Raw genomic sequence first — 14,126 nt, 5'->3', positions numbered from 1 at the left:
GTATTTGCCCGGTTCCCGGGGGCGGGCTCTGGCAGGCGGACTTCCGGCGTCCTCCAGCGCTGGAGCGTCTCGTCCGCTGTGCGTGTTCGCGCACGCATACTGCCTCGGCGCCTCTGTCGCTTCCTGTCGCTGCCCGGGTCACCACTCACCCTTGTTCCCAGGCTCTGGCCTCCGGCAGGCGGGCATTCCGGGGCCTGCGGGGCTGGAACGCCGTTCCGCCGTGCCGGCATCCAGCGGGCGCGGGCTGTGCGCGCGAGGATTCTCGCGGGCCGGGCAGAGGCTGGAGCGGAGACCCTCAAGCTCGAGCCCCGGAGCCCTCGGGCTGGGTCGGAGAGGCCGGACAGGTGGCGGCGGCGGCTAAGGAGCGGCGGGGCTCGGGCCCGATCGTCTGCTGCGCACTGAACTGTGAAGCCCTGGGAGGGACGTTGGCCTGAGGGGAGCTTGTCCCGTAGGCCCAAAGCCATCTCCTCGCCCGCAGCCGCCTCGGGAGGCGGAGAGGAAGGACTCGGAGAGAAGAGCGCGCCGAAGCAGCAGCCCCCGGCCAGAGCCTGGGGAGCCCGGGGCCGGTCAGCGAGTCCCGACGAGGTAGGTGGTGCGTCTGCGGCCTCCAGGCGGCTGTTCATCCTGCTCCCCTCGGAGAGCAGGGCTTGGGGAGCCCGCTCCGGACCCCACGAGAAAGCGACTGAGAAGATTTGACCGCTTTGCGGGGGTCGAGGGCCCGGGCTAGAGGGCAGGGCCGGCTGCTCCCAGCCGGAGATTGGGTTTCCCCAGGGCTTGTGAGTTCTGGGTGTCCTGGGGCAGTGGGGGCCCCAGGCTTGGCCCGGACGTGCCGCGTCCACGCCTCCCTCCATCCCCGGCGCCCTTCCTCTTTCTCTCGCCTTCTGGCGATCCTGCACGTGTCTCTCAAGACTCATCAGTACTTGGTCCTGTAATCTAAGCCTCTGGTGACACGCCACGCCCCCCTCCTCCGCGGATTCTGCCTGGTGGACTCGCACCGTGTAGTTAGTGCGTCGAGGCGTCTGTCCTGCTGCCTCAGTTGAGGGAGGAGGTGACTTGTCCCAGGTCACTGGGTCTGCAGGTGGGATCGTTAGCAAGATCAGACTCCAGGGGCAAGTGCTCTGTCCGACTGTATTGCAGCTTTCTTAATTAAAAACAAACAAACAAAAACTCTACAGCGGTAACCAGGTTGAGTCAGCTCATTTATAATGCCATGCCTTCATGCGCATTTATCCTACTTTTGAGAGCTTCACATTCCCCATTTCCATGGAATGTTTGATTTTAATCAGTTTAAAGAGACAACGGAGTATTTAAACAGTGCCACAGGGAGGGGTTTTGGTGGTTTTTTGTTTGTTTCTTGCACTTTTTATTTAATGCTGGCAAACTGTTTGAAAAGTGAGTCTGTTTACACTCACCAGTGAGAGTAACCTGATGGAGTTACAGGGCTTCAGATGTGTGTTTCTCCTGTAGGACCCCTTTAGCCTCTTCTGAATGTTCCCAGGAGGTTCCTGCCTAGGTAGGCCAGGTTACTCACGGCTTCAAGTAATTGCTTCCCTTCCTCTAGGTACACCGGTTCACAGTCTAGCTTTTTCCAAGAGCAGCAGAACATGAATGAATCCCAGGTGAGTTTTCCTATTTGTTTATATATATTCACACTTCGTTTTGTAATGCCTTTAAGGAAGTATATAAGGATCCACATTTTTCAAATGGGCAGGTAGAAACAAATAAAAGACACTGTCGTGTAAAATACACGTTACAGAGACAGATTGGCATCTAGACTCTGTTTAATTCACATGTATAGTAGTATGATGCTTTAGGACTCCTGGAATCCAGCTGCAAATATGATCGATTTTATAGAAAAAGGAAAATACCATCCACCCCTTCTGTGATTTGTGTTGACGACAAGGGGAAACCATTTCTTAGAGAATGTCATGTGCACGTGAGAAGGCTGCCTGTTGTGCTCTGAGTGTTCCGTGAATGTCACCCACATCAGGTTGTCAGTGTTGTGCAGGTGTGCTGTGTCCTTGCTGAGCTGCCAGTTTTCCCATCAGTCACGAGCGAGGGCTGTTGAAATCTGTGGTTGTGGTTTGTCTGTTTGTCATTGCAATTCTGTCAGTTTTTGCTTCATGAATTTCATTAAAAGATACCTAAACATTTAAGATTGTTATGTTCTCTTGATTCATTAGCCACTTTGTCATTATTCAGTGACCTCCCATCCTGGTAAGAACGTATGCTGTGAAATGGAATCTGATATTTACAAAGCCACTCCAGTTTTCTTTTGAGTCATGCGATGTGCAATATCTTATTCTGTCCTTTAACTTTTAACCTATTTGCATCTTTATATGCAAAATACAGCATTTGAAGACAGCATATAGTTGGGCCTTCTTTTTTATCCAATTTGACAATTAATTCCTATTAATTGGGGTGTTTAGGCAGTTTGCATATAATGTAAGTATTAATACAACCAGTTAGGTTATAGTCTGGTGTCTTTATTTTCTGTTCATCCCATCTTCTTTGTCTTCCTTCCTTTGAGTTGACTTTTTTAATGATTCCATTTTATACCCTTTGTTGGGTTGTTAGAACACTTGTTATTTTACTGGATACTTTAGGGTTTATAATATGTAACTTTATCATAGTTTATACTCAAGTTATATACTATTTCACTTAGAGTATAAGAAGCTTCAGTTCCATTTCTCCCATCTTGGTCTTTACACTGTTGTTGCATTTTATTTTTGCAGGTTGTACCAATCCCATAATACATTGTTATTTTTAATTATCTTTTTAAAAGAGTTTTAAGTGATGAGAGAAAATGCATAGTTCCCATTTCTGGTGCATTGTTTTGATCCACATTTTTATCTGCTGTCATTTTCCTTCTGCCTGGGGGACTTTCTTTAATATCTCTTCTAGACCATACCATACTGTTAGTTGCTCGGTCATGTCCAACTCTAGGCGACCTCAGGGAATGTAGCTCACTGGGATCCTCTGTCCATGGAATTCTCCAGGCAACAATGCCAGAGTGGGTGGCCGTTCCCTTCCTCGAGGGAACTTTCTGACCCAGGGATCAGATCCAGGTCTTCTCCATTGCAGGTGGACCCCTTACGGTCTGAACCACCAGGAAGCCCTGTACTTCTTCTAGTTGGTAATGAATTCTTTTAGCTCCTGTATGTCTGGAAATGTCTTTATTTTACCTTCCCTTTTAAAGGAATCATTGCTGCTGTTGTTTTTTTTTCTCCAGTACTTTAAATGTGTTCCTCCAGTGGCTTCTTGTTTATATGGTTTCCACCAGAAATCTGATGTTATCCTTATCTTTGTTCTTCTGTATATAAAATCTTTTTTTTCCCTCCTCCTCTTGCTGTGTTTATTCTCTTTATTACTGATTTTTAGCCATTGGATTGTGATGTGTCTTGGTTAAGGCACATCTTATTTTATGCCTCACAGCCTGTCCAAGAACAAAGAGAATCATTCCATTCATTCTCTTTCAGGAATGTTTTTAAATTTTTCTAGTATAGATTTTGTACATTTCTGTTGCTATTGTAAACTGCATGTATGCCCAAATTACATCTTTTTCCTTTTTATGTAATGAGAGCTGTTGCTTTTATGTGTGTTAACTATAAATTCTGTTATCTAACAGAGTTCCTCTTACTGATTTAGTTCCATTGTTGATTTTCTGAGTTTTCTAGGTATAATATATTATCTGTGAATAGAAATACTTTTACTGACCTTTTGTTAGGCCTGCAATTGTTTTCTCTAATTGGAGATGATGAGTGTTTTGCCTTGTTTCTAATCTTAGTATAATCTTAGTGGGAATGTGTCTATTGTTTCCCCCTTAAATTAGTCCTGACTGTAGAACTCAGAGAACTGAAGCATAAATATGTGTTTATAAACTTAAAGTGTATACATGTGATTGTATGTGTATATATCACACATACTGTGCATGGTAGGGTATGAGTATATATATACACAGGGCTTCTCTAATGGCTCAGTGGTAAAGAACCTGCCTGCCAACTCAGGAGATTCGGGTTCAACATGAGTTGGGAAGATCCCCTGGAGGAGGAATTGGCAACCCACTCCAGTATTCTTGCCTGGAAATCCCATGGACAGAGGAGCCGGTGGGTTACAGTCCCATGGGTTCGCAAAAGACCCACAAAACTTAGCAACTGAAAAACACCACCACATACACGTATTCATCTTAGTGAAGTATCCATCAATTCCTATTTTCTTGAGGGTCTTTTTTTTAAAAATTAGGATGCATTTGAATATTTTCAGAGGTCTTTTCAGCACCTTTGGAAATGTGACGCTTTTCCTCTTCGCTGTATTACAATGGCAGATTGTATTAATGAATTTCCAAATATTAAACCAGACGATATGCTTAGAAAATGTCCCATTTAGTTATTATTATTATTTTTTTTTGATTGCTCAGTCTTCTAACCCCTGCCACTTCTTGTCTTCTGAACTAAATTAACCCAGAAGATTTTTACTTCCTATGTGTGTGCTCAGTCAGGTCCAACTGTTTGAGCCCCTTTGGACAGGAGCCTGCCAGGCTCCTCTGTCCATGGGATTTTTCAGGCAGGAAATATTGGACTGGGCTATAGTTAAACTAGGGTAACTAGTATTTGGTTTTTTTTTTTAATATTTAACTTTAGCATTTTTATTTTCTAATCATAAAATTTTAGAAATCTTATCTGAATATTTCTTGATCTACATTTCTCCCAGTGTTGTTCTTTGCAGATTATATGGCCCCTTTTAAGGATGTTTTGTTTTATTTTGTTTGTTTATTTTTATGATCTTTGGTTCAGGAATCTCTGATGATTTTTCGTTGTTCATCCTCTGTAATCTCTTTCTGAAAATGTTGGCTCTGGCTTTCATACCTATGATTTTTCTGTCATCATTCCAATTTCTTATTTTCAGAGAAATTTTCTAAGTTATATATTCTGTGTCACATTTGATAATCAAGCTTCTTACTTCAGGATTTTTTTAAAATTCCACAATCCAGTCTTCAATTTCTAAGTATCTCCAGTTGCTGTTTCTTAGCAGAATGTTCTCATTTTCTGGAAGCAATATTCTGCTTAATTAATTATAAAATATAAGTCAGTGTGAGTTGTTTTCCTTTATGAATTTGGTTTCATCATTGTTGAGTTGTTTATCCTGATGCTTATTTTTTATTTATATTGTTTTTCTCAGCTGATGATTCTTGATTTTTTTTAAAATTTCATCTTCTGAGAAAATAATTTCTAATCAGTTATGGCTCAGTGGTAAAGTATCCACCTACCAGTGCAAGAGACACAGGTTTGATCCCTGGATTATGAAGATCCCCTGGAAAGGAAATGGCAGCCTGTTCCAGTACTCTTGCCTGGGAAATCCCATGGACACTGGAGCCTGGTGGGCTACAGTCCATGCGGTCCCAGAAGAGCTGGACACAACAACTAAACAGCACCAACAATGTGAACACACTTAACCTGTGGCCACACCTCATTCCTCTTTCCTTCAGGGAGGGGGTGGCTGCAGAGCTGTGGAAGGGAGTGGGTGAGGGTGTGTCCTTAGCATCACTGCATTTTTTCCTCCACATTTTTTATCGTGGGAAGATACACATGACAAAATGTAGTATGGTATCCATTTCTAAGTGTACAGGATAGTGGTCTTAAGGACATTTATGTTGTTGTGCAGTCATCACCACTATCCGTCTCCATCTGTTTCTCATCTTTCAAAACTGAAACTCTGTACCCATTAAACACTGACTCCCCATTCCCCTTCCCCAGCCCCTGGCGATCACCATTTTCTATTTCTAGGATCTTGACTACTCTGAGTAGCTCATCTAAGTGTAATTATGCAGTATTTGTTCTTTTGTGACTGACTTATTTCACTCAGCATAATATCCTTAAAGGTCATCCATGTAGTACCATGCGTCAGAATTTCCTGCCTTTTTCAAGCTGGGTCACATTCCATTGTGTGTATTATCGCATTTTGCTTAACCATTCATCCATCGATGGATGGTTATTTCTGTGTTTTAGCCTTTTTTTTTTCTTCCCATGCTTTTAGTTTTTGTAAATAATGTTGCTATGAACCTGGGTGTACAGTATCTCTTCAAGGCCTTGCTTTCGTTTTTTTTTTTTGGAGGGTGGAGACCCAGAAGTGGAATTGCTGAATTATGTGTTAATTCTGTTTTTCATTTTTGGGGGAGCCACCATGCTGTTTTCCATAGTAGCTGCACCATTTTACCTTCCCACTAACAATGCATAGAAGTTCCACTTTCACCACTTCTTATGAATTGTAGAGGATTCCCTAGATTCAGAGGATTCCCCCTGAACTCAGCTGAACCTGCAAAGCCTTGCTGCCAACATATAATTAAAATGGTTCACTTCTCTCTTGGTAGGCCACTCTCCACCTTGTATGTGTCACTCTAATAATACCTCAAGCAGTCATTCAAGCAACACATTTTATTGTTCCCAGAATGAGATGCTTGAGATATCATTTGAAGGCAGTAAAAAACTTAGGCAAGCAGATGGCTCCAAGTAACTGGTGAGAACAGAGGGGCCAGAGGATGAAAGCACTGAACCAGGATGGCTGATTGCTGGGCTGCACCAGCATGAAGAGGTGGGAGGCAGAGGCCTTGCCCATAGACGGCACTGAGGGAACGACAGGGAGTGGAATGCGTATGTTCACTGACCCAGTGCCTCCCAATGGGCTGTAAGCTTTTTTGAGCCGGAGTAGGGTTTCATCTTTCTTCATCCTCTGATAGAGAACTCAGATACTTTAAACACAAAGTTGGAACTCTTTTTTATTTCTTTCAGTTTGAGAGTTTTTTGAAAGTTTTGTTTTTTGGCACATTAAAGAACTCAAAGGTAGTGTGTTTCTAACATGGCTTGTTTTCCTCTCAACATCTGTTAACACAAATGAGGCTTTCACTTTTCACAGTTACCTTTCCCAGTGAGCTGGGTGAGCTCCTGTCCTTGTGTGTCAGGTCCGTGTCACCCAGTTCCCATCGTGGTGCCATTACAGGGGTCAGTATCGTTCAGGGATGTGGCTGTGGACTTCACCCAGGAGGAGTGGCAGCAGCTAGACCCCGAGGAGAAGATGACCTACAGGGACGTGATGCTGGAGAACTACAGCCACCTTGTCTCCGTGGGTGAGGAGAACTGCCTTCTGAGTTGCTGCTCTACGGGGGCTTACAGTTTAAAGACTTTATGCTTGACTTTGAGGAAATCAGTAAGACCATTTAATTCCTTTTGGGCACCAGTTAGATTAATTTGTATCTTTGCTTCTCCATTGAAAGGCTCTATTTTTGATTAAGTGCAAAAATAGACACTTTATTCTGCAGCTCCTGAGGCAGCAGGTTCTGTTTAGGGACCCAGAACCCAGCAGCTGGTCCATGTTGACTCTTTCTCATTCACAGGGTATGACAGCACCAAACCCAATGTGATCATCAAGTTGGAGCAAGGAGAAGAGCCATGGGTAGTAGACAGCAAGTTCCTACAGCAGCAGCATTCAGGTGAGGTGGTGGGATGTGATGTTTGTAAATGGTCACTTAGTTTTATGTGTGGAGATTGACCCGAAAGCTAGAGTCAAGCCTGCAGAGGCCCTTGAGTACTGCTCTAATCCTATAATTTGGTGTGTTCAGATTCACAAGATTTGTTTAACTTTATTCTTTTTTAGAAAAAGTCTGGAAAGTTGGTGACTTGATAGAGAGAATCCAAGAAAATGGAGATGAATGTTCAAGGCAAGCTGTTTCTATCAACAGCAGAACCCTGACTGAGGAGAGAGAGGATGCGTTTGATAAAACATATAACGTGGAAACAAGTCTTGCTCCGTTAAATCTAACGTCTTATAATTGTATCTCATGTGGGAAGACTTTGGAATCTACTTCAGAATTAATTATTAGTGATGGAAGCTATGCAAGAAAGAAACCTGATGAGTGTAATGAATGTGGAAAAATGTATGGAGAGAAACTCTATGAATTTCATCAAAATGGGGAAGCCTGTTCTCAAAATGAAGAAAGTATTCAGAAAATTAGTATTTTGGAGAAACCCTTTGAATATAATGGATGCACAGAAGCCTTAGACAATGAAGCCGTTTTTATTACGCATAAGAGCACTTATATGGGGGAGAAGTGCTATGAGTGGAATGATTCTAGACCAGACTTCATCCAGATGTCGAATTTTAATATATACCAGAGATCACAGATGGACTTGAAGCCCTTTGAATGCCGCGAGTGTGGAAAATCCTTCTGCAAAAAGTCAAAATTCATTATACATCAGAGGGCTCACACAGGAGAGAAACCTTACACATGTAATGTATGTGGGAAATCCTTCAGCCAAAAAGGAACCCTCACCGTGCATCGGAGATCACATTTAGAGGAGAAACCGTATAAGTGCAATGAGTGCGGAAAAACCTTCTGTCAAAAGTTGCACCTCACACAACACCTGAGGACTCATTCAGGAGAGAAGCCCTATGAATGTAATGAGTGTGGGAAAACCTTCTGCCAAAAGACACATCTCACACTACACCAGAGAAACCATTCAGGAGAAAGACCCTATCCATGTAGCGAATGCGGGAAATCCTTCTCCCGCAAGTCAGCTCTTAGCGACCACCAGAGAACCCACACAGGAGAGAAGCTTTACAAATGCAATGAATGTGGGAAATCCTACTACCGGAAATCCACCCTCATCACACACCAGAGAACACACACAGGAGAGAAGCCCTACCAGTGCAGTGAGTGTGGGAAGTTTTTCTCTCGGGTGTCATACCTCACTATCCATTACAGGAGTCACTTAGAAGAGAAGCCCTATGAATGTAATGAGTGCGGAAAAACCTTCAACCTCAACTCAGCCTTTATCAGACATCGGAAAGTACACACAGATGAGAAGCCCCACGAATGCAGTGAGTGTGGGAAGCTCTCACACCTCACCAGCCTTCACACAACTCATCTAGGAGAGAAGCCCTATGAATGTAGTGAGTGTGGGAAAACCTTCCTTGAAAACTCAGCTTTCAATGGGCACCAGCCGCTTCCCACAGGGGAGAAGTCGTATGAATGTAACATATGCGGGAAGGTGTTCTCTGAGCTGTCGTACTACACCATACATTATAGGAGTCATTCGGAAGAGAAACCCTATGGGTGTAACGAGTGTGGGAAAACCTTCTCCCATAACTCATCCCTCTTCCGACACCAGAGAGTCCACACAGGAGAGAAGCCTTACGAGTGTTACGAGTGTGGGAAGTTCTTCTCTCAGAAGTCTTATCTAACGATACATCACAGGATCCACTCGGGAGAGAAACCCTATGAATGTAGCAAGTGCGGGAAAGTCTTCTCTCGGATGTCAAACCTCACTGTGCACTACAGAAGCCATTCGGGAGAGAAGCCCTACGAATGTAATGAATGTGGGAAAGTCTTCTCTCAGAAGTCATACCTCACTGTGCATTACAGGACTCATTCAGGAGAGAAGCCGTATGAATGTAATGAGTGTGGGAAAAAATTCCACCACAGGTCAGCCTTCAACAGCCATCAGAGAATTCACAGGAGAGGGAACTTGAATGTACTTGACATGGGAAGTCTCCTCTGAAGTCAGTTCTCATTCTAGAAAATCCTCTGCACATAATGGATGTGGCAAGTCCAGCTGAGAATCAGATACCACTGTCTGAGGGTTCCTGTTTCTGAATGAGGCGTTTAGGCATTGGGTTGATTCTAACCTGAATGTTCACGAAGACCAATCCCTAAAAACACAAGAAGCAAAGCTTTCAGCAACTCATTGGACAACTAGACAGTTTATACAAGAGTAAAACTCTATAAATATTTAATATTTATTTTGGATTCCAATTGTATTTACATATCAGGGAACCATACTGAGGCAAAATCTGTTGAAGCAATGAATGTGGAAAATACATTATCTTGGCACTTGTTAAACTAAAAGCCATATTTCTGACATAAAATCTAATGTTTATAGAAACAGTATTGGAAGCTATCAGCTCTGAATAAACTTTCACTGCAGAAAATGAAGTTTTAAAATATTCTGGAGTTGATAATGAGGACTCTAGCATTAAATATGTACATGGCAGTTTCTCTCACATTTCCAAAATGTGATAAATTCTATGCAACCCTATGCAAGTTTGGGTTTCAATAATTTGTGAAAAGGCAGTATTCTTATTTGATTATTAAGCTGGCAAAATGTACTAACGTAGGCATATTGTTGAGATGTTTTACAGGTACTAAATAGTTAAAACTCATAATTTTCTGTTCTTTTGAGGCATTTTCAAATGGGCTTTTAGTGAGTACTTCATCAACAAAGAAGCCAGTGACTTTTGTACAGTTTCCAACTGCACTGGAGCAAAAAAGACTTAAAAATACTATTTTCATAAACCATACATAGATCACTTGGAATCTAGTCTGTTTGGTGAAGGACAGGTATACTGCTCACACTCTATAAAATACGCCCGTCTCTTCTGCCACTCATTTTTTAACCCACAGGTTTGAGTGTGCAGTTTGCCACTATGATGTAATCCAGAAATTCTGCCTGTGCTTTTATTTGATATGAATCTGGTGTCATTACTTTCTGTACTGACTTTTATTCCAGAATTTTTAAAACAAATTGATGCAACTTTCTAGCAGTCATTTTTGGTTGATTAATGCAGCGTCCCTTCTCCCCTCTTTACTCACTGGAAGAAGTTAGGTATCTACTATTACTTTACATGACACAGAGGGTGAATCCTGAGTGATCTAAACCAGTCATGATAATTTCATTCTGATTATTATTAACTTGTTTATAGTGGTCACATGACTGAATCCTGGGCTAACATAACAGAGACGGTTCTGGAAAAAACATAACAAAAGAGTGATCAAATGGGTCTTACTCCAGGAATGTGAGGATACGTTAATTAAAAAAAAAAAATCGGTGTAATTAATCATGTTGAAAAGTAATCTAGTATGCAGGAGACTCATGAAATTAGCATCCATTTGTGTTCTTAACAAACCACGTATAGAAAATAACTTCCTTTATTGGATAAAGAATATCTTCTGCTACAACAAACAGCACATTGAATGGTGAAATATTGGGACTTTTCTCCCAAGATGATTTAAAAAAAAAAAAAAAAGAGTGTTATCTGCTGTCCCTGGTTTTATTCACTATTGTGCAGAAAGACCTAGCCAGGGAAGCAAGGGAAGCAAAAGAAGGAAAAGGCATAAGGATTACAAATAAAACTTGTTTGCAGATGACATGCTTTTTGTACATGGAAAATTCTAGGGAATATTCAGGTAATTAAAATTGAGTAAATGAGCAGAATCCCTGCATACAAGGTCATTATGCAAAAATTGGTTTTTAATATACCAGCAACAAATATAAAATGAAAAGTTTAAAGCAATACCACTTACAGTAATAACAGAAATCCTTAAGTGCCTGAGGGGGGAAATTATATAACACTGTATTTTTAATAATTGGGTCCAGAAAAAAAAATTCCAGAAGATTCAGTGGGATATCACCTGTTAATTCTTTCCAGGACAATCTTAACACATTATTGACTGGAGACTTATTAATGCCACAGGCTTTAGTTTCTGCAAAAGTCCCCTGGTCAATGGTGTGTTAAAAAGATGTCAGTTTTCCCCAAATTAATTCATATATTCAATGAGATCCTAAAATGCATTTTTAAATGGAAATGCATTCTCAAATTCATGTGAAAAATTTAAAGACCAGTAACAGTCAAAGCTATCTTCTAGAACAGATAGAAGTAGAGGACTTATAGTGCCAGATATCAAGAGCTGTTAGAAAGCCATAGGAATTATGATCCTGTGGTATTGGCACAAAAATAAACAAATTGATCAGTGAAACTATAATAGAGATTCCAGAAAACCCGTACATAATTCAGTCACTTTTGGCAAAGGTGATAATGTGTTGTAATGTGGGGAAGGCTATTGTTTCCAATAAATGGTTTATTGATTAAATTTTATAATTTAATAGAAAATAGACCAGTTGAAATGCAGTCACATATGAAATGTAAATGAATAAACTTTGCAATTCAGATACTTGGCAGCAGAATCTAGTGTAGAAGAATGCATGGTAGATGATCAGATCGTATTTGGGACTTTGTGGGCGACAGTTTGCTTTACGACTGCTCAACATTGAACAGAGATGTCCCAGTAAGACTATTTGCAGACACTGGTGGAGGTCTGGATTTGGCCAGCAGGCTGTAGTTACTGATCCCTGATCTAAAATTAAAAGAACTCCTACAGATCTACAAGAAAAAAGAAATGGGCGAAAGACTTGAACACCACAAAAGAGACTATCTGCACTGAGAATAAACACATGAAAAGGTATGTTACTTTTGCTTGTAATCTGGAGAAGTGAAGTGAAGTCGCTTCAGTTGTGTCCGACTCTTTGCAACCCCATGGACCGAAGCCTGCCAGGCTCCTACATCCATGGGATTTTTCAGGCAAGAATACTGGAGTGGGTTGCCATTTCCTTCTTCAGGGGATCTTCCTGACCCAGGGATTGAACCTGGTTCTCCGTCATTGCAGGCAGACTACCATCTGGGTCACCAGGGAATTCCTAATGTGGAGAAGGCAGGTTTAAAACCCCATGTGGCACTGCTGCCCACCTCTGAAGTGGCTAAAATGAAGAGCATAAAAAAGCATCAAGCTCTGGCAAGGATGTAACAAACCCATCTACACTGCTGGTGCTGTAGCCCACTGATAGAGCCATTTGGGAAAGCTGGCACTTGGAGCCAAACCTGTCTGTCTACCCTTTTAACCCAAGCCCAGCAGTCATGCATGCACGTGTCCATCGTACATGTAGGTGTCCACCAGAGGACGTGTCCTGGAATGTTCATGGCATAAAACTGAAAAACAACTCTGAAGGCACCTGTGCAATATAACCTTAAATGTCAGTGGTGTTTCCATCAGAGAACACCATAAAGCAAAGAGAAAAATGAAAGTTGCTCAGTCATGTCCAACTCTTTGTGACCCCATGGACTATACAGTCCATGGAATTCTCCAGGCCAGAATACCGGAGTGGGTAGCCTTTCCCTTCTCCAGGGAGCAAGGAGAATGAGCAATAAGCACAGGTAATAACAGTTTCACATCGAATGCTGAGTGAAGGAATCCAGACACAAAAGCAAACAGACTATGATCCCATCCATATAAAGTATAAGAACAGGCAAAACTTGTCTATGCAGTTAGAAATCAGGATAGCAGTCAGCTTCAGCAAAGGCTTGTGAGAAGGAGTATTTATCTGGTGCTGGTGATAATTGGTTTCTAAATCTGGGTGCTGACTATCTTGAGTGTTCAGTGCACTCAAAGATATGTGTGTTTTCTGCATGTATATTACACTTCCATAAAACATTTTTAAAAGTCAAAGATGTCTACCATTTTTGTTGCTCAGCCCTTTAGCCATATTTTTGTAGATGTACATGAATATGCTGCATAACAGGAACTAAATGGTGGATTTTGCATAACTGTGCAGGAAATACTCTTAGTTTTAAGGGTCACTACTAAGATTTCCTACATTGTGACCTCAAAGCTTAGTATAATGTATATTTTCAGTAAATATTTGGAAAGGAACAGGGCTATTACATACATTGTCATGCTCCCCTTTGGCATATGTAAATGGGATCTGGAACATATAAATAGGTCTGGACAACCTCTTCAATAAATAACTGATGTGTGTAAGCCTTTCCAGTTTTCTCAGGTGAAATATTTTTTATATTTCTTAATTTGGGGTGCATCTTAACCATCACCTTGTCACAGAGGTGGCCTTTCCTTGAGGTCAAATACAATAGTGAGTTTGAAGTGATGAAAAATTTAAGTTTTCAGGTTATCCTTTCAACGAACGTAAAATACACGGTTAACTGCAAATGTTACTGAGTGAAGGATATAGTTAATTAAGACCTTGCAGCATAAAACGTAAAAACCCTCAGCATGGGAAGTGGGGGAGGTTTGCTGGGAGTATGGTACAGCAATGAAGAATTAGGACATTAGATGGAGTGAGAGAGAAGTCGCTCGGTGTGTCCAACTCTTTGCAACCCTATAGGCTGTAGCCTACCAGGCTCCTCCATCCATGGGATTTTCCAGGCAAGAGTACTGGAGTGGGGTGCCATTGCCTTCTCCAGGGGCCCAGAGATCAAACCCAGGTCTTTCGCATTGCAGGATGGAG

General features: G+C 41.9%; 1 protein-coding gene across 2 annotated transcripts; it reads left to right on the top strand.

Annotated features, from left to right (window-relative positions):
- The first annotated feature begins 446 nt into the window (after positions 1 to 446).
- Positions 447 to 13,647, top strand: RBAK (RB associated KRAB zinc finger). Of its 2 annotated transcripts, none has more exons than XM_086373829.1 (5): positions 447 to 585; positions 1,562 to 1,619; positions 6,994 to 7,200; positions 7,388 to 7,483; positions 7,648 to 13,647. In XM_086373829.1, the coding sequence occupies exons 3-5, from the start codon at positions 7,179 to 7,181 to the stop codon at positions 9,549 to 9,551; spliced, it is 2,022 nt and encodes a 673-aa protein (XP_086229955.1). In that variant the 5' UTR covers positions 447 to 585; positions 1,562 to 1,619; positions 6,994 to 7,178; the 3' UTR covers positions 9,552 to 13,647. The 2 variants fall into 2 exon arrangements, with proteins under 2 accessions (XP_086229955.1, XP_086229954.1); XM_086373828.1 differs by having other exon boundaries at positions 453 to 585; positions 6,994 to 7,120.
- The last annotated feature ends 479 nt before the right edge of the window (positions 13,648 to 14,126 follow it).

Source organism: Bos grunniens, chromosome 25 (assembly GCF_055505025.1).
Source record: "Bos grunniens cultivar Pamir isolate PY7600 chromosome 25, Bosgru_T2T1.0, whole genome shotgun sequence".
Classification (NCBI taxonomy): domain Eukaryota; kingdom Metazoa; phylum Chordata; class Mammalia; order Artiodactyla; family Bovidae; genus Bos; species Bos grunniens.
Note: the sequence above shows the minus strand (reverse complement) of the source record. Positions and strands in the feature narration are given on the sequence as shown.

Coding starts and splice junctions, on each gene's coding strand:
- RBAK (XM_086373828.1), top strand. Junction 7,121..7,387: donor CAGCCACCTTGTCTCCGTGG/GTGAGGAGAACT, acceptor TCTCATTCACAG/GGTATGACAGCACCAAACCC. Junction 7,484..7,647: donor CCTACAGCAGCAGCATTCAG/GTGAGGTGGTGG, acceptor ATTCTTTTTTAG/AAAAAGTCTGGAAAGTTGGT.